Source organism: Chanos chanos, chromosome 16 (assembly GCF_902362185.1).
Source record: "Chanos chanos chromosome 16, fChaCha1.1, whole genome shotgun sequence".
Classification (NCBI taxonomy): Eukaryota; Metazoa; Chordata; class Actinopteri; order Gonorynchiformes; family Chanidae; genus Chanos; species Chanos chanos.
Genome location: NC_044510.1, coordinates 13034220 through 13054113, shown reverse-complemented (window position 1 = coordinate 13054113; position 19894 = coordinate 13034220). Strand labels below are relative to the sequence as shown.

The window sequence follows — 19894 nt, the reverse complement described above, 5'->3', positions numbered from 1 at the left end:
TATTTGACTGCATTTATTGGCCGTATTTAGTAACTAATGTGTTGCCCCCATCCAAATAATTTTCGAACCGTGCATGCTCACACACAGAGAGACAAACACACACACACACACACACACACACACACACACACACACATAGAGTTCAGTGAGGAAAACGCTTGTTTATTTATAAGCCATACGGTTTCCACTGTCAGCATACATATATCGCGCGGACGCTGATGTAAGGCTAATCGTTCGGTTTGCCCTGGACTCAAGGCCACTGTGTACTTTTGTAGATCAAAGCCACCGTTCATAACCACCCTTCATAAACCACGCCCGGTGGTCTCCACACCAATCAGAGAGCTAACCTTGCACCCAACGACGCACACTTTGACTTTTACGTGCTCCTGAGCGTTAAAAAAAAATAAAAATAAAAAAACAAAAAAAAAAAAGGGTGGCTTGGTTATGCTAAACAGGTCACCTGATAGTGTGGGGGTTTTTTTTGACTGATCTGATTGGCTTATGCGATTCTCTGCAGTGCAACAGCGAGAAGCTTCACCTCAGTCCTCAAATTAATAAAGAAAATGACAGAGAAATTGCATCTGATGATTTAAAAGTGTGTGTTTGCCTTCTACTAAGTCTTTATTTAATTGGATAAAACCATAAATAACTGTTTGAACACAAATGCACATTTTTCCGGTGTAAAAACACACACTGTATAAAGAAAGCACAAATGCTCAAATGCACATTCAGATCTTTCCTCATCTCCAGGCTTTGAAGTAACTTGGGGCTGGTTCATCCATTACTGAGATAATGAGGGAAAACTGAGCAATTGATATAGGACAATACTGAAATGATCAGAAACAAATTTATCCAAAACTTACATGGTCCAACATACCAATGTACGGTAAAGTTCAGATTCGCCGATGCTACTGACTGACAGAACTAATCAGTACGGACAGATTCCCGCGACTGACTCGTGTTGACATGGCAACCGATAGCACAGCGGGACAAATGAGCTCGGACGCGTGATTGAGGCTCCTGTCGTCGCGGTAACCAGTCGGGCTGCGCCAGGCCCACCTCCGCGTTGAGTAGGGTGGCAGGTGGGATCTGACGGCCCACAATGCACCACTACATTATTAATCTCCCCCCTCTACCCTTTTCAGCTTTATGTATGTAATAAGAGGAGACATAGGGCGGTAATTTATGACGGCGAGGAAATTAAAATCATTGTTCAGCCTGGCAGACACCTTGCCAGGTTTTTCACCTTCGCGAAACTTTTTCTCCCACCGATATGATATATGGCGCTAGCCTCGAACGCGAGGGGCTGAGTCGACACCACAGTGTCTCTGGCGGAGGGCAGGGGTACATTGCGTCGAACCTCTGCGGGTTCTTTATGGACTCCGCTCCGGGTTTGACTGACACCTCGGCCTGGAGCCTTTCCAGCTTCTGCCTCATTCCCTCGACCAACTCGGGCGGGCGGATGGACAGCGCTCTGAGCCAACGGCGCTCGGTTTGGTTCCGGTCCAGATTCTCTGATTCAGAGGGGGTCCGCCTTGAAAGAAGCGAGAGTTTGACGACTTTAGATGAGCCTCGTGTTTCAGGCGGTTCTCTCAGGACGACGAGAGTCACGGGGAAACCACATGACCTGACTACGGGGTTGAGAATGCGGCGTTAAAACTCTAGCGGATGGCTTTGCAGTTAGCTTAGTAGGTTGGTTAATGCCTCACGGTCACCAGGAACGCTCTTGGGATTGGGACAGTTAAGTTGCCTCTCTAGGGTAAAACCGTACGACGAAAACTGACCCATGAAGCTCAATCAAAGATCGACTTTAACTCTTCAGGGCTTAAAAACTCTTTGTGTTCTCTTTCTCTCTCTCTCTCTCTCCACGCTGGGAAGATGTTACCAAAGGAACTGCATTTTTTTTTTTCGTTCCCCCTTTATTATCGGCATCCCACAGGGTGGTGCTTCCCTAGCGCATTCCCTCAATACTTCACACCCCCCTAAATCTCTGGGCCCCACATTAGCGTGCTAATGCTAACAATAACGCTACCGGTAACGCTAACGCCACTCTTCATCGCCCCATACGCACAGCGGAATCAAACCCCTGAGGTCACCCACCGCCAAGATGAAAGATCCTTAATATATATCGTCAAAGAGTAGCAAGGGAGAGAGGGAGAGAGAGAGAGAGAGAGAGAGAGAGAGAGAGGGTAGAAGGGATGGGGGGCAAAAAAAAAACCTAATCTAACCTAGTTTATGACAACAATCCACCTTTGAAACTCATTAAAGGGCTTTCTGGTGGGGCCTGACGCGCATTATCAGCGCAGATTAATCAAGGGAGACTGGAGATGAACTCTCATTTTTTAAGAGCCGGCAACAGAGGGCTTTTTTGTCTTCCGATGAAAATCAATTAGTGGAGGTAAGGCCATGAGGAAAAAGCTGCATCACTCATCGCCGGCCCAAGCGGCAGGGCCTCGCGATTTGTCTTCCAAGCTCTGCTGCTTCAGGGGGGGGCTGGTGTGGCCCTCGCCCAGAAAATTAATTTCGTATCTATATTCCAAAAGCACCCCCCCCCCAATCTCTCTGTCCAAACCCCCCCCCCCCCACCAACCACACACACACACACACGCGAACGTACTCGGCCTATCTTGTTTTGGAGGTACCCTGTCCACTACGATTGGACGATACAAAGTGGAAAGCAGAGGGTACTCGTAATTTTTGTAGGGTTTTTTTTTTGTTTTTTTTTTTTTTGCTGTATTTGAGTAGATTATTGGATTAAAATCAAGGCGTGCGTGTGTGTGTGTGAGAGAGAGAGAGAGAGTGTTCGATTGAGTGGAATAGTGGACTACTCACTTGCCAGATTCCTTATCTAGAACCAGACACTGCACTGAATGTCGCAAGCAGTAGATTCCTCCAAACACAGCACACATCCTGAAAAAAAAGACACACAAACACACACACACACACACACACACACAAAGACACTCAGTTATACACAATCACTGATTTATCCACTGCAAAACCTGTATTTGGCCTGGACCGATCAACACAATGTTCTAGACACACATAAACTAAACTGACGGTTTGGCATTAAAGAGGCAGATTACACCTTGTCTCTTCTCCCAAAAGCCAAAAATCTGATTCATCTGACAGTGCATGAAAGGTCACTCAAAGTTGAAAGTGTGAGGTGCCCCCCCCCTCCTCTCCCCCCAAAGACCAGCCTTTCACCATAGCTTTCAGACACTTAGACTATAAATAGTTTAATGAGCTTTTTTTTTTTTTTTTTTTTTAAATGTGTGACGATATAAAAGCAAAGCGTAAGTTTATTGTAAACGGGTCTCTGTTACACAGTTTCTGTCAAAGGCAACGCGGACCACTCAGGGGAAAAAGATGACGGTCAGAAACAGGACTTTGATGCTGGTGGAACTTTTCCAGGGTAATCTACTTTGGAGCAGCACGGCACTCTGGTGGACGAGGCTACAGATATTGCAACAAAGGGTAAAACAGCGGTTGCAGAACTAAGTCAGCAGAGCACAGAGCGGCGCAGAACAGGGATGGGAGGGGTGGGATGGGAGGGGTAGGGTGGGGGGGTGGGGGGGCTACTTACGCTGTGTGTCCTCTTGACCTGAAAGAGTGGGGTGGGGGGGCAGCCCCTTGTGTCCACCCCCAGATTAATTTGCAGACATGGCATCTTAATAAAAGAACGAAGGATTTAAAAAAAAAAAAAAAAAAAAAGCAGAAAGCTAAACCTGCGAGCAATCGCCCTCGCCCATCTCCTGTCCCCCGCGGAACCCCGCCGAGACGGCGGGAAAGCCCTTTGATGTCATTAACCCTAACTGACAGACGTTTAGGCCGATATTACTCTAATTAACTGCCCGCTGTCGGTCCCAATGATGCCGTCATTGGGCCGCGCGCTAGACCCTTGCGCGGCCCCCGGTGCCCCGGCAACGTCGCAGGCTAAATTAACAGTTGTGAAAATCCGGTACCCTCGTACGTCTCCATACACCCCTACCCCCCCCTCCCCCCACCCCTCTGGTCCGGTCTTTATAGCCTCTAAATGGCATTTCAGTTTCTATCAAGTCGGGAATCAGGGAGACGCGGAGTTTTCTAATACGGCGGCAAAACAATGGCCGCCATTAATAGCCGCGCTGCAGTGACAGCACGTTCCTCTATGATTTATGAGTTTGTGTATAATTTGATTATGCTATTAATTCCACTGATTACAGCAGCAGTACGAGTGGAGAAGGTCACATCCAAAATAAATCTTCGACAACTCAACCCACCCCCCCCCCCATCTCTCTCTCTCTCTCTCTCTCTCTCTTTCTCCCTCATCCTCCTCCCGTTCTCACATACCAACTGCCTCCAACTGGTTATTTCTGTAATTAAAAAAGCTAATGTAACAAGCAGCACAAACAGGCTGCAGGCTCTCGCGGCACAAACTCAGCTCTGGTTAAAATAAACAGAAAGCGCCTTAAAGGGCGACAGTTCACTTTTTTTTTTTTTTTTTAATCATCTATCTGCCCGGCAAAGGCTCGAAAACGCAGAGACGGCCGCTTGATATGCTCACAGGCAGTAGAACTCAATACATAAGGTGCGAACTAATTCACCTGTATAATTTGTTCAATGGACCAATGACCCACCCAATATGTCTTGGGCGTATTGGGAAGTCTAGGCCTTTGGGATATTGTCATCATTGATTTTGTTCTGTTTCTGTTTCGTTCTAAAGTGTTGTCTACTTTCAGACTGTGCTTTTTTTCCCCCCTTTAATGTTTTTTGACTCTTCAACTTAATTCTCCAGAAGGACACGTGATCTGAGGACACAACCGTCCGGCTTGGTCTTAGCGCAAGTTAGGTCTCCTACCATTGGAGTCCAGTAGCCAATTAGTACAAGGCCTTTAAAGGATTTTTTGAGGTCATGATAAAACACATATAAAAATACATATATACACTCTTTCAAAAAAACCCCCAAACCACTCATCCTCTGAAAAGAATTGTGTGGAGTAAACTTTTTCCAAGGCTAATTATGGTCCATAATGGCAGAGAATTAGGAACATTAATCTATATGATCTTGATTGGTTCCCCTGTGATTTCATAGTGCTGATGCATGAAACGGTGGCAGAAGCAGAAAAAAAAAGAAAAAAGAAAAAAAGAAAAAAGAAAAGAAAATTGGCCTCGCTCCTTTATTAGCCCTCCGCAGCAGAACAACAGCAGCTCGCCGCTTACTTGGGAGGAATTTGTCCGCTGCAGTTGAGACGGAAATGGCGGGACCATTTAAACGGTCCTGGGAGGGTTGAGCCTGTCGGAGCAGTCGCGAGCATCCGCGAGCGTCAAACGATAAATTCTCCCGCCGTCGAGATGCTAAACAAACAAAATTACAGCACGCGCAACCACCACTTACCTGTCAGGTTCATTGCCCGCAAATTCGTTTGTAATCTTCGGCGCCGGGAGCGAGAGTAGGGGGCTAATGGTTGGCCAATAATTAAAAGAAAACAAAGCGCCATGCTGCCTAGCCCGCCATCCCACCTAAAATTAAATCCTGTTGGATCCGTATAAATTAGATGTTTATTGCACCGCGAGAAAACTGAGGGGGGGGGGGGTATGATCTGTGAACTAACGTCGGAGAAACAATCATCTGCTTTAATTAATGCATTTCCCTATCCTCTCAATCTGTTTCGCTTTGACTGTCGTCTGATTGGAGCTTCGAAAAAAAAAAAACGGCGACGCGCAAATCAAAAACCTGTCACGGGCGAAATGTGTTTGCTGGCTAAATGAATCGCCCTCGCGCATGTCGACGCCTCACTCAAACTTTACCGCGCGGAGCGCGAACGAAAAAAACGCGACAGAGAGAGAGCGAGCGAGCGAACGAACGAACGAACGCAAGAGAGAGAAGACGAAAGACGGCAGTCAGAGCGCCAAAGGTTATTTAGAAATTAAAAAGAGTCTGCGCTGTCAAAACTTGAGGGATAATGCGGGCAAGGACAGCAAAGCATTTCATCACTTTATTAGCGGCGCGGCTCACTGATCTGTGAATAACCCCAGAGAGAGTGAGCATTATTGAGTTTGCGCCGCCATCTATCCATCCATCACCTGCGGAGCAGGTATCAGCTTGATGGATGAGTCCGCCTTCTGCTTCTCACAACCTCTCCCTTTATTTTTCCCGCTTTTAACTTTTTGTCTCTCTCTCTGTGGTCCCATCTTTTGTTGTTGTTGTTGTCTTTTTTTGCCTTTCCTTTCGCCTCTGTTTCCTCGTCTCTTTCCCGTTTCCTGCTCCCTCTTTCCCGTTTTCTCTTATTTTATTTTACTCAACTCATCTTAACCAGAAAGGTGTCAGCAAATTTAGTATTCATTTAACGTTCAAGTAACGTTTTTTTTTTTAATTTTTTTTTTTTTTTTTAAATTGTAATTTTTATACTACGTGGCAACATCACCCAGGCTTCTGCATTTTTGAAAGAAGCATTTAGACCGAGGCATATGGCATGAAGCATATGCTGACGAAAAAAAAAAAGGCAGAAAAACAAAACAACTTTAACGTGGCTGAATTAGATTACGAAATTGGGTCTTACCCGACCAATCAGAGAAGGAGAAACTGTTTTTTTTTTTTTTTTTTTCCCCTCGGTCTCTCCCGTCGCTGATCGACAGCGGGCAGGTGGGAACACGCCTCGCTGTGCTACCTTGCTCAGCTGAGTGTCAGCAAGGGTGATTAGCGTAAAAGTAGCAAAATCAAAAATGCAAATGAACTTGCCTCCAAGCAGACGGGGGCTAATTAAGATTCCGCAGTCAGAGTCGAAAATAAATCAAACCACCGGTTTTTGTTTTTTGGGTTTTTTTTCTTTAAGGGTGGAGGGTTAAGTGTTCTGTAACGAAGCTCTGTGCTACGATCGATGCCAAATAGTACTCGATAAGGACGGCTGTTATTTAACAGTTTCTCATATAATTTATGTCACGTTCTAAGAATAAATTAAAAAAAATTGTTAGGTAGGTTTTGAGGCTGACAGAAAGCATATTGGTTATGAATATTTCAGTGCGCAGCGAGTATTAGATTTCACCAGTACACTGTAATAGATATCGGATGCTGATATTCCATATGATTTAAATATGGATTGAACAACTTACAACTACCAAGGGAGTAACCGCACTCCACTACTCTCTGATATTATGTAAGGACAGAAAGAGAGAGAGAGAGAGAGTGTTAAAGAAAGAATGGGCATTTGTTTCAGATGCCCGAACAATGCAGGACTGGCAGGTTGACTTGACTGCTCGCTCGCTTGCTCTCTCTCTCTCGCTCTCAAATTCGACATATGAGACGGTGAGAGTGTCCCATGCGCGTGAGGCACAGTATTTTGTACGATGCAGAAGACTCGAGTGGTTTGTGACATCTTTCCTTGGTTGGGGTTTTATGTCACACACAGGTCTATGGGGAGGTCAGCTCTTCCTTTATTTACTGCCCACCCCCCCCACCCCCCCGCCAGCGTCTCGTTGCCGACGGGAACGGATCGTCGCCCGGAGACCCAGCAGGCACTAAGTGCTGCTGTTTCGCGGCGGAGCTCCCTCTAGACCCGCGGCGCTAAAAGCAGTCACTCCAGCACAACGCTTTTCACCTCCAACTTCTCCTCCTGTTTATTCTACTCTCTCTCTCTCATTCTCCGGCACAGAGTGAACGGTTAACTGAACCCAACAGACCGGGGATCAAATACACATCCAAAGCAGCTAAATGCAGTCTTTAACCCTGTCCCAATACTCTTAAGTGCCCCCCCCCCCCCCCCCACACACACTCACCCACACACACTCGTTAAATCAAGTGTCAGCATTGTAACACAATGTTAAATATTCCAGTGAAGTGCTGTTTTGATTCATTGGGGTTGACTAGAGGAACCAGGAAAGGAAAAGAATTTAGGGCCGTTTGGACGTTTCAGAACCCTGACCTGAGACCGTTACGCGGCCTCCGTCTCATCTGGCGATCGAACCAGCGCTCCGAGTGAATTCAGTCAGGCGCCCGACCCTCCGAGAGCGTTCGCTCACCTGCAAAAGCACTGCGGAATTTCGCCCAGCCCGTACAGCGGGAAGAGGAAGGGCGTGTTGCCGTAGCGACCCAGGCAGCGCAGGAAGTGCTGCGTGGCCCTCAGGCCTTCCTCCGTGGGGGTGTCCAGCGAAACCATGGCGATGGAATGCAGCACGAAATGCTGCAAGCTCTCGGTGAGTTTCTTGGTCTGCAGGAATTCCCAAAAGGGCTTCTGGGTAAAGTCTGAAACAGAGGGCAATGGTCAGTTAGAGCGACAGTCCGTCACTTAAACAAGGTGGCCTCTCCCACACTGCATTAAATAAATAAATATGGATAGATTCTCCATCAGTATCAACCAGACAGTCCATATGATTGTAGGGTAAGGAAATGAGAGAAAGAGAGAAGGATCCAAAGAGAGAGTGAGGGAGAGACAGAGAGCAAGAGAGAGAGAGAAAGAAAATGAGAGAGAGAGAAAGAGAGCGAGAAAAAGTAAGAGAGAAAGAAGTTGAGAGAGAGAATGAGAGAAAGTGAAAGAGAGTTTGAGAGAGAGAGAGAGAAAGTGAAAGAGAGGTCATACCCTGAAACTCCTCTGGGTGTTGCTTATAGTCCAAACAGAACGTGAGAAACTTCATCAACATACGTTTCTCTACCACAGTCAGCTGTTTACTGCCAAACACATCTGCACGAGAGCAAGGCACCTACAGAGAGAGAGAGAAGAAAAAGATGAGTGGAAGGAGGGTAGAAAAGCAGAAATGAACACGCATGTATTAAGGGAGTAAGTGAACAAGGGAGGATATGATGAAGAAAGACATGATGGAATACAAAGTGAGGCTCAGACACAGAAAGAGAGATGAAGATATGAAAGAGAGAGAGAGAGAGAGAAGGACAGAAAGAAAAAGATAGTGAGCGTGTATCCCACCAAACGGATTTGCATTTCAATGTCGCTTTTAACGTTTTCTAGTGAGGTGAACATAAACAAAAACACCTTTTGTGTCGTAACGTTTAATCTGACGCGCATTAGTAAAATAGAAAAACGGAATCGCTCAGAGAGGCGACATAATCATTTTATCGCAGTTCAGTGCCTCTAGCCTCTAACTCTAATTCACAACCACAATCACATAATGACAGAACGGGGGGAACAAAAAAAAAAAAATGAAATTAAATATATAAACAATATGGTTCGAGCAGAGGTCAGAAACGTTAATCTCTCAAACACCACATTCACAAAATCATATGTGTACATGTCCAGCCTCACTGTTATCGCACTCAAAAACATTCGACATCGTCTCTCTCCATATGCTTTCATAAGTCATAACTTGGACAGTAAACGGTCAAAAGTAAAAACTAAAAAGCGATGGACCTGATACAGTCTTTCACTTCTGTTCTTGCTGTGTCTGCCCTTGTCACTTTGCATTTGGTGTTCCCTTCTTTAACAGCGATTTATAACATTTATGTAAACCACAGCCTGATATTCACATGATTTATCAGTAGCAACAGATTGATGTCGCCAGTGTACGTTTTACCAAACATCTCGAGCGTGGTTCTCAATCATCCGGCTCGTATAAAATGATTAAATCAATATCAGTAACAGAAGCCGATCAGATTTGTGTATGACTGAAAATACATTGTGTTTACTGAGGATTAGGCCTTTATCGGAAACTAAAAAAAAAGTGTGAGTGTGTAATAGAGTGTGTGTGTGTGTGTGTGTGTGTGTGTGTGTGTGTGTGTGTATGTTGTACCTGCTCCACCTTCCCGTCTCGGTACGTCAGGATACGGGTGATGTTTTTAAACTCTGCGTAACGGCTTACGTTGGACTTAATGAGGAGATCCACCAATGAGCCGCGAGAATACATGAGCTGTAGGAGAGAGGGAGAGAGAGAGAGAGAGGGAGAGAGAGAGGGAGAGAGAGAGAGAGAGAGAGGGAGAGGGGGGGAGAGAGAGACCAGAGGTGCAAATTTACCCTCCGTCAAAATAAGGGCCCTGCAGGTCACACGCATCTCATTTCCAAGAGAATAAGAATGGTCCTGAATCAGTTTTCGCCACTCGTGATCCCGATCATACACAGCTACACGGAGCAAAGGGAACTGATCCTAGATCAGCACTGTTAAGTAAGACTTAAGATGCGCGTCTAATTAATTCTTAATAAAAATTCATAAACACTTATTCATTACGTGTAAATGAATAGTAACCCACTTGATCCTGTTATGATGACAATCACCAAAACAACAGTTAGTAAAGTATTAGTTTTAACACTCTAATTGTTCAGAGTGATCTTACGTCTTGGTAATGATGGTATTAAGTACTCTGTGACTTTGTTTTTAGTATTAAAAAACAATATTTACTGACAACCAACCTTAGACACAAGATCAATATTAAACCTTCGCCCGTCTTTAAGCAGCTTGGCATACGTAATCTTTTTCTTCACTTCAACAGGTGGTTCTGGCAAGCAGCTCATTGGCTGTTGCTGTTTCTCCTCTTCCTCCGATTGGCCGGGCTCAGACGTCCCTCCCTCGTTAGGCTGAGGGGACTCACTGTCCTGGCCTCGTTCCTCAGTAGGGGTCTCTGCGTCAGGGGTGACCACGTTTGGCTCCTCTGCAGGACCGTCAGTCGTATCCTCGGTCTCAGCTTTCGTCGTCAGCGGCGCCTTCCTCTCCTCCTCTTCCTCAGCCTCCTCGCTGTGGACGAGAAGACAGCTTGTGAGAGGGTTAAAACACTACAGACATCACACATTACCTTACCATGTTCGGTTGACTTTAATACCTCGGTGTTCGGCATTCATTTCCTGTCTCCTGGAAGGCTAAAAGGGCACAGAGGGGTAAAAGAACGTTTGAGATTGGGGCCTGCGATACCTGGCGTAAGAGAAAACTTCCAGGTTGGAGATGGAAGAATCCACAGAGCTGAGTGGCAGTGCTTCCTCTCCCTCTTCCAACTTATCCTTCCATCCTTCCTCTCCCGCCGTCTCCGGGGCCTCCTGCTGATTCTGAAAACACACACGCACACACACACACACACACACGCACACACACACACACACGCACATGCACACACGCACGCACATGCATGCACAAAGTTGAGCCTCCTGAAAAGAACTAACACAACATTATCTGCTTCCTCCAACATGGTCGATTGCTCTAGTGTTTACTCCCCACAACAGGACTTCTTAGTTAGTTAGCTGGATGACTTGAGCCTAAAGTGAAAACTTAGGAACGCTCCTGTTGGACAGTCTTGACTTTTGGCTCAGGTTATCCGGCTGACTGAGAAATCCTGCCTGGGGTACTTAACCGTGTCTGAGTCTCAGCAGGCGCTTGTCTGGGCTATTTCAAAATAAAAGTCACACTGAGCATAATTCACCTTATACTCTTCAATCCAGGACAGCAGGCCATTGAACGTGAAGCTTGCCCAGTTCCCTGCATAGTAGTTTCTCCTAAAACAACCCCCCCCCCCCAAAAAAACAAGAAATTATTATATTTTTTCCATTCACCGCTATAAATACACAGACAAATTTCCATTAGGAACCCAGACTGTACACACACGCCACTGGAAACTATGAATGTAATCCGAAATCCAATCTGAATTGCATTCACATTACGAGTACAGAAATTACTGTTTAGAAAAGACTTCAGGTGACAGTCGAGTCCTCTTAAGCGGATTCCTGAGGGTCTCCGGGGCGGAGGTCTTACCTGTCCAGGTGTAGGGTCCTCTGTCCAACCCTGGAGCAGGCTGCAGCAATGACAGACTCCGTAAGGCCTGGGAATGAGACCAGACGGAACGTATTGTTACCAAGAGGCATTAAATCCTCACAAGCCCCCACCCCCCTCCCCTTCCCCCCAAAGCCTCCTGCCTGAACAAAACGCTTTGTTCAATTGGAGACGCTTCTCGTCTTTAACCTCCCTGGATGGCTTACAGGCGAAGGTCAAGCGCTTTTCCCTCGATATTAAATTACGCCGCGCGTTCGTACAACAATTGCCGTTTGACTTGAGTTTCGTTTCACGCAATTGCTGCAAACAGGTTGAGTATAAAGCACTTAGGAAATAAGGAGAAAATATATAGAGTGGCAGTTCAGCGCTTAAAGAAACATGTATAAAAAAAAAAAAAAAGTCAGGAAGCAAATTCATTCAAAATATTACGCAACCATTCAGGCTTTGGTTCATTGAGAAACTGCCTGTGATCATTCAAAAAGACAAATGTACAATATCGACTTGACATTTTACATTGACACACTTTTTGCAGTTAGCATTATGGTTTTACACAATGTGTAACAGCGACAATGTACTCTACTGCACATGTAACAACAATGCTCTCTATTGCACATTACACACCACACAATAGTGATAATAATACTACTACTGCTCTACACTGTGGCATATTCATTATATTCACTATATACTATGTATAGAACTCCTGCACTATGGCAATAACATCTATCTACCTCAGTATTCTCACTTTACGGCTACTTATTACATTACCAATTACTGCACAACGTACAGAAACAACCTTTATTTTATCTTTGTTTTAATTTTATTCCTATCTCCTATTTGTCTTATTATATTCTACTACATTATTCCGTGTTGCGTTTGGTGTGTGCTGATGGTGTTGTTGCGACACTCGAATTTCCCTCGGTATTCCTATTTTCCTTTTGGAATTATAAACAGACTGGTATATGTTACTGAAAACAGAACGAGATCATGACAACATGTAGTGTCATTTGCAGCCAAAATTTACTGTCAGTTAAAATTTCACTAGAGCGCTCACATTTCAGCGTAGATTTCACATCATCTCTCTGACAAACACATAACACACACCCTTAAGGTCAACACTGTTAGGAGCAGTGGAGACAGACTGTTTAAACATGCGCTCTCTATGTAAAGAAGGATGTACATTATAAAGGGGGGGGGGGGGGGGGGGGGGGGGTTTCCTGCAATGTGATGTTTGAGTCATTTATGATGAACCAATTCTGCATTTTCCAAAAGCAGCTTACGCACTCATTGGTACCTATATATAATTACAGGTTTTTATGTCTTATGATCACGTTACGTGGCCCAACACACACTTCTCCTTTTTTCTGTGCCAAAGCGCTCTTCAGGAACTGACCCTAACCCTAACCCTAACCCTAAGTCAGAGCAGTGTAAGAGAGCTAAGGTGTAGCCTAATACAAAACCTATGCGCTCTTCCCCATGTGGAGTTTTCATTTCAGCCTAACAGCCTCCTACTATGTTTTAACGTCGACATCTGGCCCGACACCGTACACTTTTTCCATAAACGCACGTTTTCTATTTTTATCAATTCTGTTTCATTCCCCCTGTTCCCTTTTTCCCGATTTAGAGAATTTGTCGCAACGGGTGACGCCCCTGCACACAGAGTCCGGTTCCTCTCTCAGACGCATCAGATAAAACTCCGTCTGGAGATGCTAAAGCGGACGCCGACTGATTCTCTGATTAAAAATGAGACGCTGAATTGAAACTAACAATCTGTAAAAATAACGAAATGAATTAAAGGTCAAAGGGTCGCAGAACCTGGTGTGCGGTCGGTCAGGTAAAGCACAGACTGGGCAACGATTCTTATGTTGGCGCTACCTCGAAAAAGAGAAAGAAGAAAAAAAAAAAAAGAAAAAAGAAAGAAAGAAGAAGGGAAAAAAACAACTCCATTAAGCCACAGAGGCATTTCTCTGTCCCTCTATTCTTCTTTTCATTCATCTGGCCTTGCACAGTCCCATTTCACACACACACACACACACACACAATGGAAAAGTGATTTATTCTGACCGTCCCGGAGAGCCACTGTGCGTCGTCTTCTTCCCGTCATCAAACTGATGGAAACTCCAACCCGAATATTGCGGCCCACCCGCCCACCAGCCCCTCACCCGCCAGCTCATCCCCGGGGCTCTCTCTCTCCCACAACGCCGCCTTTTCTCTTTATAAAGAAAATATTTGCTGCAGGACAAAACTTACTGAAATACTCACTAGTCTGTTTTTAAAAACAGAGCTATTTGAGAGGAATTACGTCGGTAACGGAGAATGCCGACGGAGGTCTGGAAGCACGCGGTCTGATCGGACTGGAAGCATTTCGGTCGATTAATTAATAAGCGCGACCTCGCGCGTAAAATCAATAGCGACACGGCTGAACGGCGAGGTTCGGTCGTCGGCTTCCCGAGACGTTTCGGGAGCATCTCGACAACCGAACTTCCGGCTCCGCGCAGGCGGCGGAAAAGCCGCGGCTACAGCACAGACAATTCTATACATCTGTCCAGAGACAATAGCGAAGATTTTTTTTTTTTTTTTTCCAAAGTGTAAATAACCCTACACCACCATCTTTTAATGCCATTTATCCTATCCGGTATTGATTTTTCCACATCATGTTTGCTAAAGACAAACATTACCTGCCATAAAGCATTGCAGCCACACAGACGTGCGGTGTAATAAATAATTGATTGGGGGCAGGCAAGACTTTGATGACTGAGCAAAGCCCGAAAATGCTTTCAGCAAAAGCATTGTATGAAATCATAAATCACTCTTCATTTCTGAGAACATTCCAGAATGGGTTCCATCTCTGCACCTTGAAAGTCATTTTGCCACGTTATTTATAGTCCGGGGCATGGGGGGGGAGGAGGGGGGTGAGAGGGAGAGAGAGAGAGAGAGCGAGAGAGAGGCACATCCTTTGGCTGTGGGCCGCATGGGAAGCCTCCTCTTTTACATTTTGCTCTTTTTTCTGTCACCCGACGCTCACTCACACTCTCTCTCTCTCTCTCTCTCACACACACACACACACACACACACAAAACAGACTTGTCCGTTGTCCTCTCTCTCTCTCTGTGCACGGGTACAGACAGAGAGACCCTCGTCTGAAAAGCTAGCCTGCTTTAATTTCTTAACCGACACACGTTGTCAGTTTATGTTTACAGCTGACGCATCACACGGAACCACAGCATCAAATGGAACAGTCCGGCTCCCGCGGCGACGGTCGCCGTGGGCGGGCTTTCCCTTGCCTTCACAGCCATTCCAGTGAACTATATCAGACAACCTCCAAAACAGAGAGTAAGTTATCATTTCAGTGCTCTGTAATCACGCCTTGGGCTAGTGGGGAGTATTCAAAATACTAGAAGCATAGGTCTCAGACAGAGGCTTACAGTCGTGGACGAGCATGCAATGGGTGAAGAAATGCCTTGCTTGCTTAAGTAGCAGGTGTAGGCACAGGTCTGATATGAGGTAGAGTCCTTGCGGGTCTGATATGAGGTAGAGTTGTCACAGGTCTGATATGAGGCGGTCTCTTTGTTGCTTCCAGTCTGTCCTGGGGCAGGTCAATGACAACTCACCATTAAGTGTTTTTACAACACTCTCATAACTACTACAACCACAAAAACAACCACCACAACAACTACTACAACAACTGCCAAAAAACTACTACCACAACAACTACCACAACTAGCCTTCTCCTCCACCTACTCCTGCTACAACTTCTGCTTGTCTGTTCCATTTTCTGGAACTGTTGTTTAACTACTGTGGATTAGTCCTGTCAATAATGAACATCAGTCAGAACATCAGTCAAGTGAAATTTTTATTTCTTCTCAGAGGATGAAGTGCGCGAATAGATCCGTTACACCTTCTGATATGCTTTCACACAGGGATAGTTTTTTTTTCTTTTTTCTGTTGAGCCAGCGCTCAGCAAAGAGGTATTGATTTTGTACTAGTATAAACATTTCCTTCACAGTTCACTTGTGCAATATTTACAACCAGTACAAATGGTTTCTTAAAAAAATGTAAAAGAAAATGATAATAATATTCATAATCATCATCATGATGATAATGATAATAATAACAAATAACAAAGCTATTTGTTGATATAACAGTCAAGAGGAGATCATCATTTTGACCCTTTTTTTAAAACATAAACAAATTTCAGCATCGGTTTTAACGGTAAAGAATACATTAATCCTACTAAATGCTACGTTAGTACTTCACCACACCGTAGGCTTCACTGCTGATATTCTATTATGTCTCCCAACCCGGAGACATAATATAACATAGCAAAAGTTTTATTTCCCTTTTACAGTCACACACCTGTTTGCGCACTGTCAACTTATATGACGAACATCATAAAGCAAACATTACAACAGCCATCCGTTCCTTTTCCAAACCGTTCTGAGAACAAAGCCCTTTCAAATGCCAAATACAAAGCACGTAAGATAAAAAGGTGACAGACTCTGGATGTTGCTGTGTGGAACATAAGCAGTCTGCTCGTAAGGCCGGCATCCCACGGGATCTCACAGTCGCTCACTTTTTGTTTGTCTTCTTATGGCTGTTGTGGTGTCCAAAAATGCAGTGTGTTCAAGATAAGGTTCCAAAAACAACAACAACAACGAAAAGACTGTTTCAAGAAGCATTCTGAATTATTCCCCACATTTCGGGAAATTATTGACTGGACCGCTTGATCGTGCTGACCGACCCTGACCTAGGTGTCTGCCAAACATTTCCAAAAATTTTTTGACGTCACCTCTGATGTTCTCGTGAACATCGACGTCGTCTGACGAATCGCTGCGGGTCCAGTTTAATGCAACCTCCGCAAAACACAAAGACGGTCGACATCCGTGAGAGCTGAGCCAGCTTCAGAAAAAAAAGAGAGAAAACTACCTGAAACGTATCTGTCTACACAGAAACAAACAAACAAACAAACAAATCAATAAACAAAACCATCAATATGGAGTTTGGTGCTGCTTTTTTATTTTTTTTTTCAACTGCAGACAGTTAACGTACTCATCCTCTGGTTGTTAGGCAGCTTTAATAACAATATGAAACCACATAATAATGTTTACTGTTTAACATGATAATTATCATAAACTCCTTGCTGTAAGAGCGACACCACAGCTCTATAAAACTATACTAAAAATCCTGGAAGGTTTCCCATTCCTCGACCAGCGTCGCCGTTTTGGAAGGTACAGGAAGAAAAAAAAACAAAAACAAAACAGTTTAGCTGACAATGACAGACACAGAAAGCCCTCCCCTCAAACTATAAGGAAAACCACAGGTCAATGGAACACCTTCGGATCGATACGACCCCCACGCGGTCGACTGACCTCAAAGGAACGGATTAACCCCAAAGAAACTTTACGCATAAACCATCCCACTGTCCAATAGCTCAAAACCTCCATCACTCCATCACCCATTGTCCCTGACAGGAGGAACAAGGAAAGAGAGACGTTCATCTCCGTTACCGCTCGGCAAATCCTTGACCCGCCCCTCGCCGCGGCTGAGAGACGAGGCCTCCATCTCAGCCAGCGGAGTAGCCAAGGTCTCCCTCCCTCATTCACCACGGACCAGGCTCGGATAGGACGACGAGATGGGTTATCGTCTCAACGGGTCGGCCGCGTCGAGGCGGTCACATGTTCTCCTTTCGCCGTCTGCTTTAGCGTCCTGATGAAGTTCAAAAGTTCCAAATGGGTGAAAAGCAACGTTAGGGCAAAGCTGGAGGCCAACGCTCTCGTGGAGGTGTTATAGTAAGAACGCGTACGAAGTGGTCCGATCCTTTTTGTCATTATACGGTATATGTCCGAACGCTTACAAACAACCGCGACGTTGTCAGCGCTGCTTTAAGTGTTGGTTTGTATTCTGTCTGTCTTGAAAGTCGCTTTGGATAAAAGTGTCTGCTGAATGAATACGTGTAAATGTGAATGCAGGTCTGCCACGGCAGGAACATCACACAACGGGCATTAAGAGTTATGACATGATAACCAGCTCTGCCAAAAGTTTACTGACATCCCTGCCACATACAGGGGTGTATAAAAGCCTTTGGAATCTGTGTGACACACACTCAACGAACTGACACCCGCAAATCAGGAGAGACAGAGAGAGACAGACGGCTTGACCAACCAACCAACCAACCAACCAACCAACCAACGGGGTGCAACCAATAGGAACAGTCCTCCCTCATTTATACTCAAATCTGAATGATCTGATTGGGGTGGGGAAAAAAAAAAAAAACCTGATTAGGAATGTGACTATCATCATTAACAACTGCCCCATGCCCCTGTTCTTGTTTGCACCTGTGTGGAGCATGCGAGAAAGCAGGTGAAACAAGAAATCTATAGAGACAGCGTACCCCCCCCCCCACCTGCCGGGGCAACCTTGACACAGAACAGGAGGGAGCGGTACTGAGCAGAACTGGTCCAGGACACGAGAGTCCGCACGCCACCAGCAGCCTGGGGACCGGCTGGCTCTGGTGGTTCAGAGTGAGAACGACCCAGAAGTGGGCCAAAGATTTTAATCCGTACGTCGTCCATCACCATGACGAGAGACCATCTCTCCCAGCACTGGCAATGCTACCCCCCCCCCCCCCGCTTCCGCCCCTAAAGAACGATGGAGTTCATCTCTAATTACACTCTTCAGTCTTCAGTCATTGCCCTGTATATCAGCAAACACACACGTCATTGAATCAGGCCAATATACACAAAGAGAACAGCCACAATCCCTGTACCATTATGGAAGATAACAGACTGCAAATTCGAGTAAAACTTCAAAATAAAACAGACAGCTGTTTGCCTTTCAATTTTTGTGCGCAACAAAAAGCAGAAGACAAGTTTGTCTATGCGGTAAAGTTACAAGAACCACATAAAATGTTGCATATAATATAGCTGGCCGACTTTGCAGACCAACATAGCCAACAGCGAGCACAGTCGAGGACATAAACAAAGTAGGTGATCTACCTACATTCTAAAGCAGGCTAGTCCCAGGTAAACTGGGTCTATTAAGTGAAACTGGGAAACTAAACCAGACCAGTGGCCTATTAAATAAGATATCAGTTCAACTACGATACCGTTGTAGATACGTCGGCTGCTGTAACACGCACAGGAACGTCCTTCTCTGTCATGAAAACAACAGTAGATGCATTTAGCGAGATATTAGCCTGCATTTCAAATCGGTTGTGAGTAGTGTTCTTCAGATAAAGAAAAAACGAAGGCATTTCATATGCTCAGCCTAATGTCAGATAAAATCTCATTGGCTGAATTCCTGGTTTTGTAAGGGAGAGGTAATTATTTTGTCCAAATTCTTCGACGCAATGCAGGTGACATGTATTGGTCGTAGTAACGCTAACGTAGACACAGGCGTAAACTGATCTGTGCTTCAACCTGAAAAGAATTGTCATAGTAGCATGGGGGCTATCCACGCTCATGCTGGGAGCTGCACATCGTTTGAAGGGATAAAGTCAAAAACACAAGGCTTGCTCTAACGGTTATCGGAAATTTGATACAGCATCTTGATGAAACATTGCCACATCTGAACCAGTTGTTTGCGTTGCTCCCTTGTACACTGTACGGTCATGTGGCTAACCTAGCTAGCTCGCTTTTTACATTATCAGTGACATTGTCACGGCCTGGCTACACTGCCGACAACAAGAGTGTGTTCCTGTTTATTTGATTAAACCGACACTTTTCAATCATAAACATTATACTCGACGTGATATCGTTTCTTACCTGTCCCAAGTATGACAACGTCAAATTCGGATGGTAAGTTGTCGGCAGCCATCTTGAATTTTGGAAGATGTCATGTGATAGCGAACGCAATGACGTGTTTATTACGGTCGAGAATCGTGAGTTTTCAAAAATGATTGACGTTTCAAAAATCTCGTTCAGTTCGTGTATTGTTTGATATGACAACCTCAGTACGACATATGAATCCACAGAAAACCTTTCATCATTTCATTTGTTTCAATGTGTTACATATGACATCTAAGTCATTTTTAAAACGCTCAAGATACAAAACATACCCTTTTCATGTGTTTTTGAATTACAAGTCTAAAGCATAAACTCAATTAAAAGGTTACCTGTCATCTTAACATATGCATTTTCATTTTGACGCATGAGACAAATTAGCAAGACAGTAAAAAACAAATACACATGGGATGTTGCCCTGTGTCAGATATCAATTT

General features: G+C 44.9%; 1 protein-coding gene across 1 annotated transcript in view; it reads right to left on the bottom strand.

Annotated features, from left to right (window-relative positions):
- Positions 1-19501, bottom strand: part of chm (CHM Rab escort protein) — a 33808-nt gene extending 14307 nt beyond the window's left edge. The window contains exons 1-9 of the mRNA XM_030793730.1: positions 19440-19501; positions 11659-11725; positions 11330-11402; positions 10828-10952; positions 10332-10653; positions 9718-9834; positions 8556-8676; positions 7999-8221; positions 2833-2910 (exon numbers count right to left, since the gene is read on the bottom strand). Of these exons, the coding sequence (XP_030649590.1) occupies positions 2833-2910; positions 7999-8221; positions 8556-8676; positions 9718-9834; positions 10332-10653; positions 10828-10952; positions 11330-11402; positions 11659-11725; positions 19440-19491 (1178 nt within the window). The 5' untranslated portion in view covers positions 19492-19501. The remainder of the gene's footprint in view (positions 1-2832; positions 2911-7998; positions 8222-8555; positions 8677-9717; positions 9835-10331; positions 10654-10827; positions 10953-11329; positions 11403-11658; positions 11726-19439) is intronic.
- Positions 19502-19894: the final 393 nt, after the last annotated feature.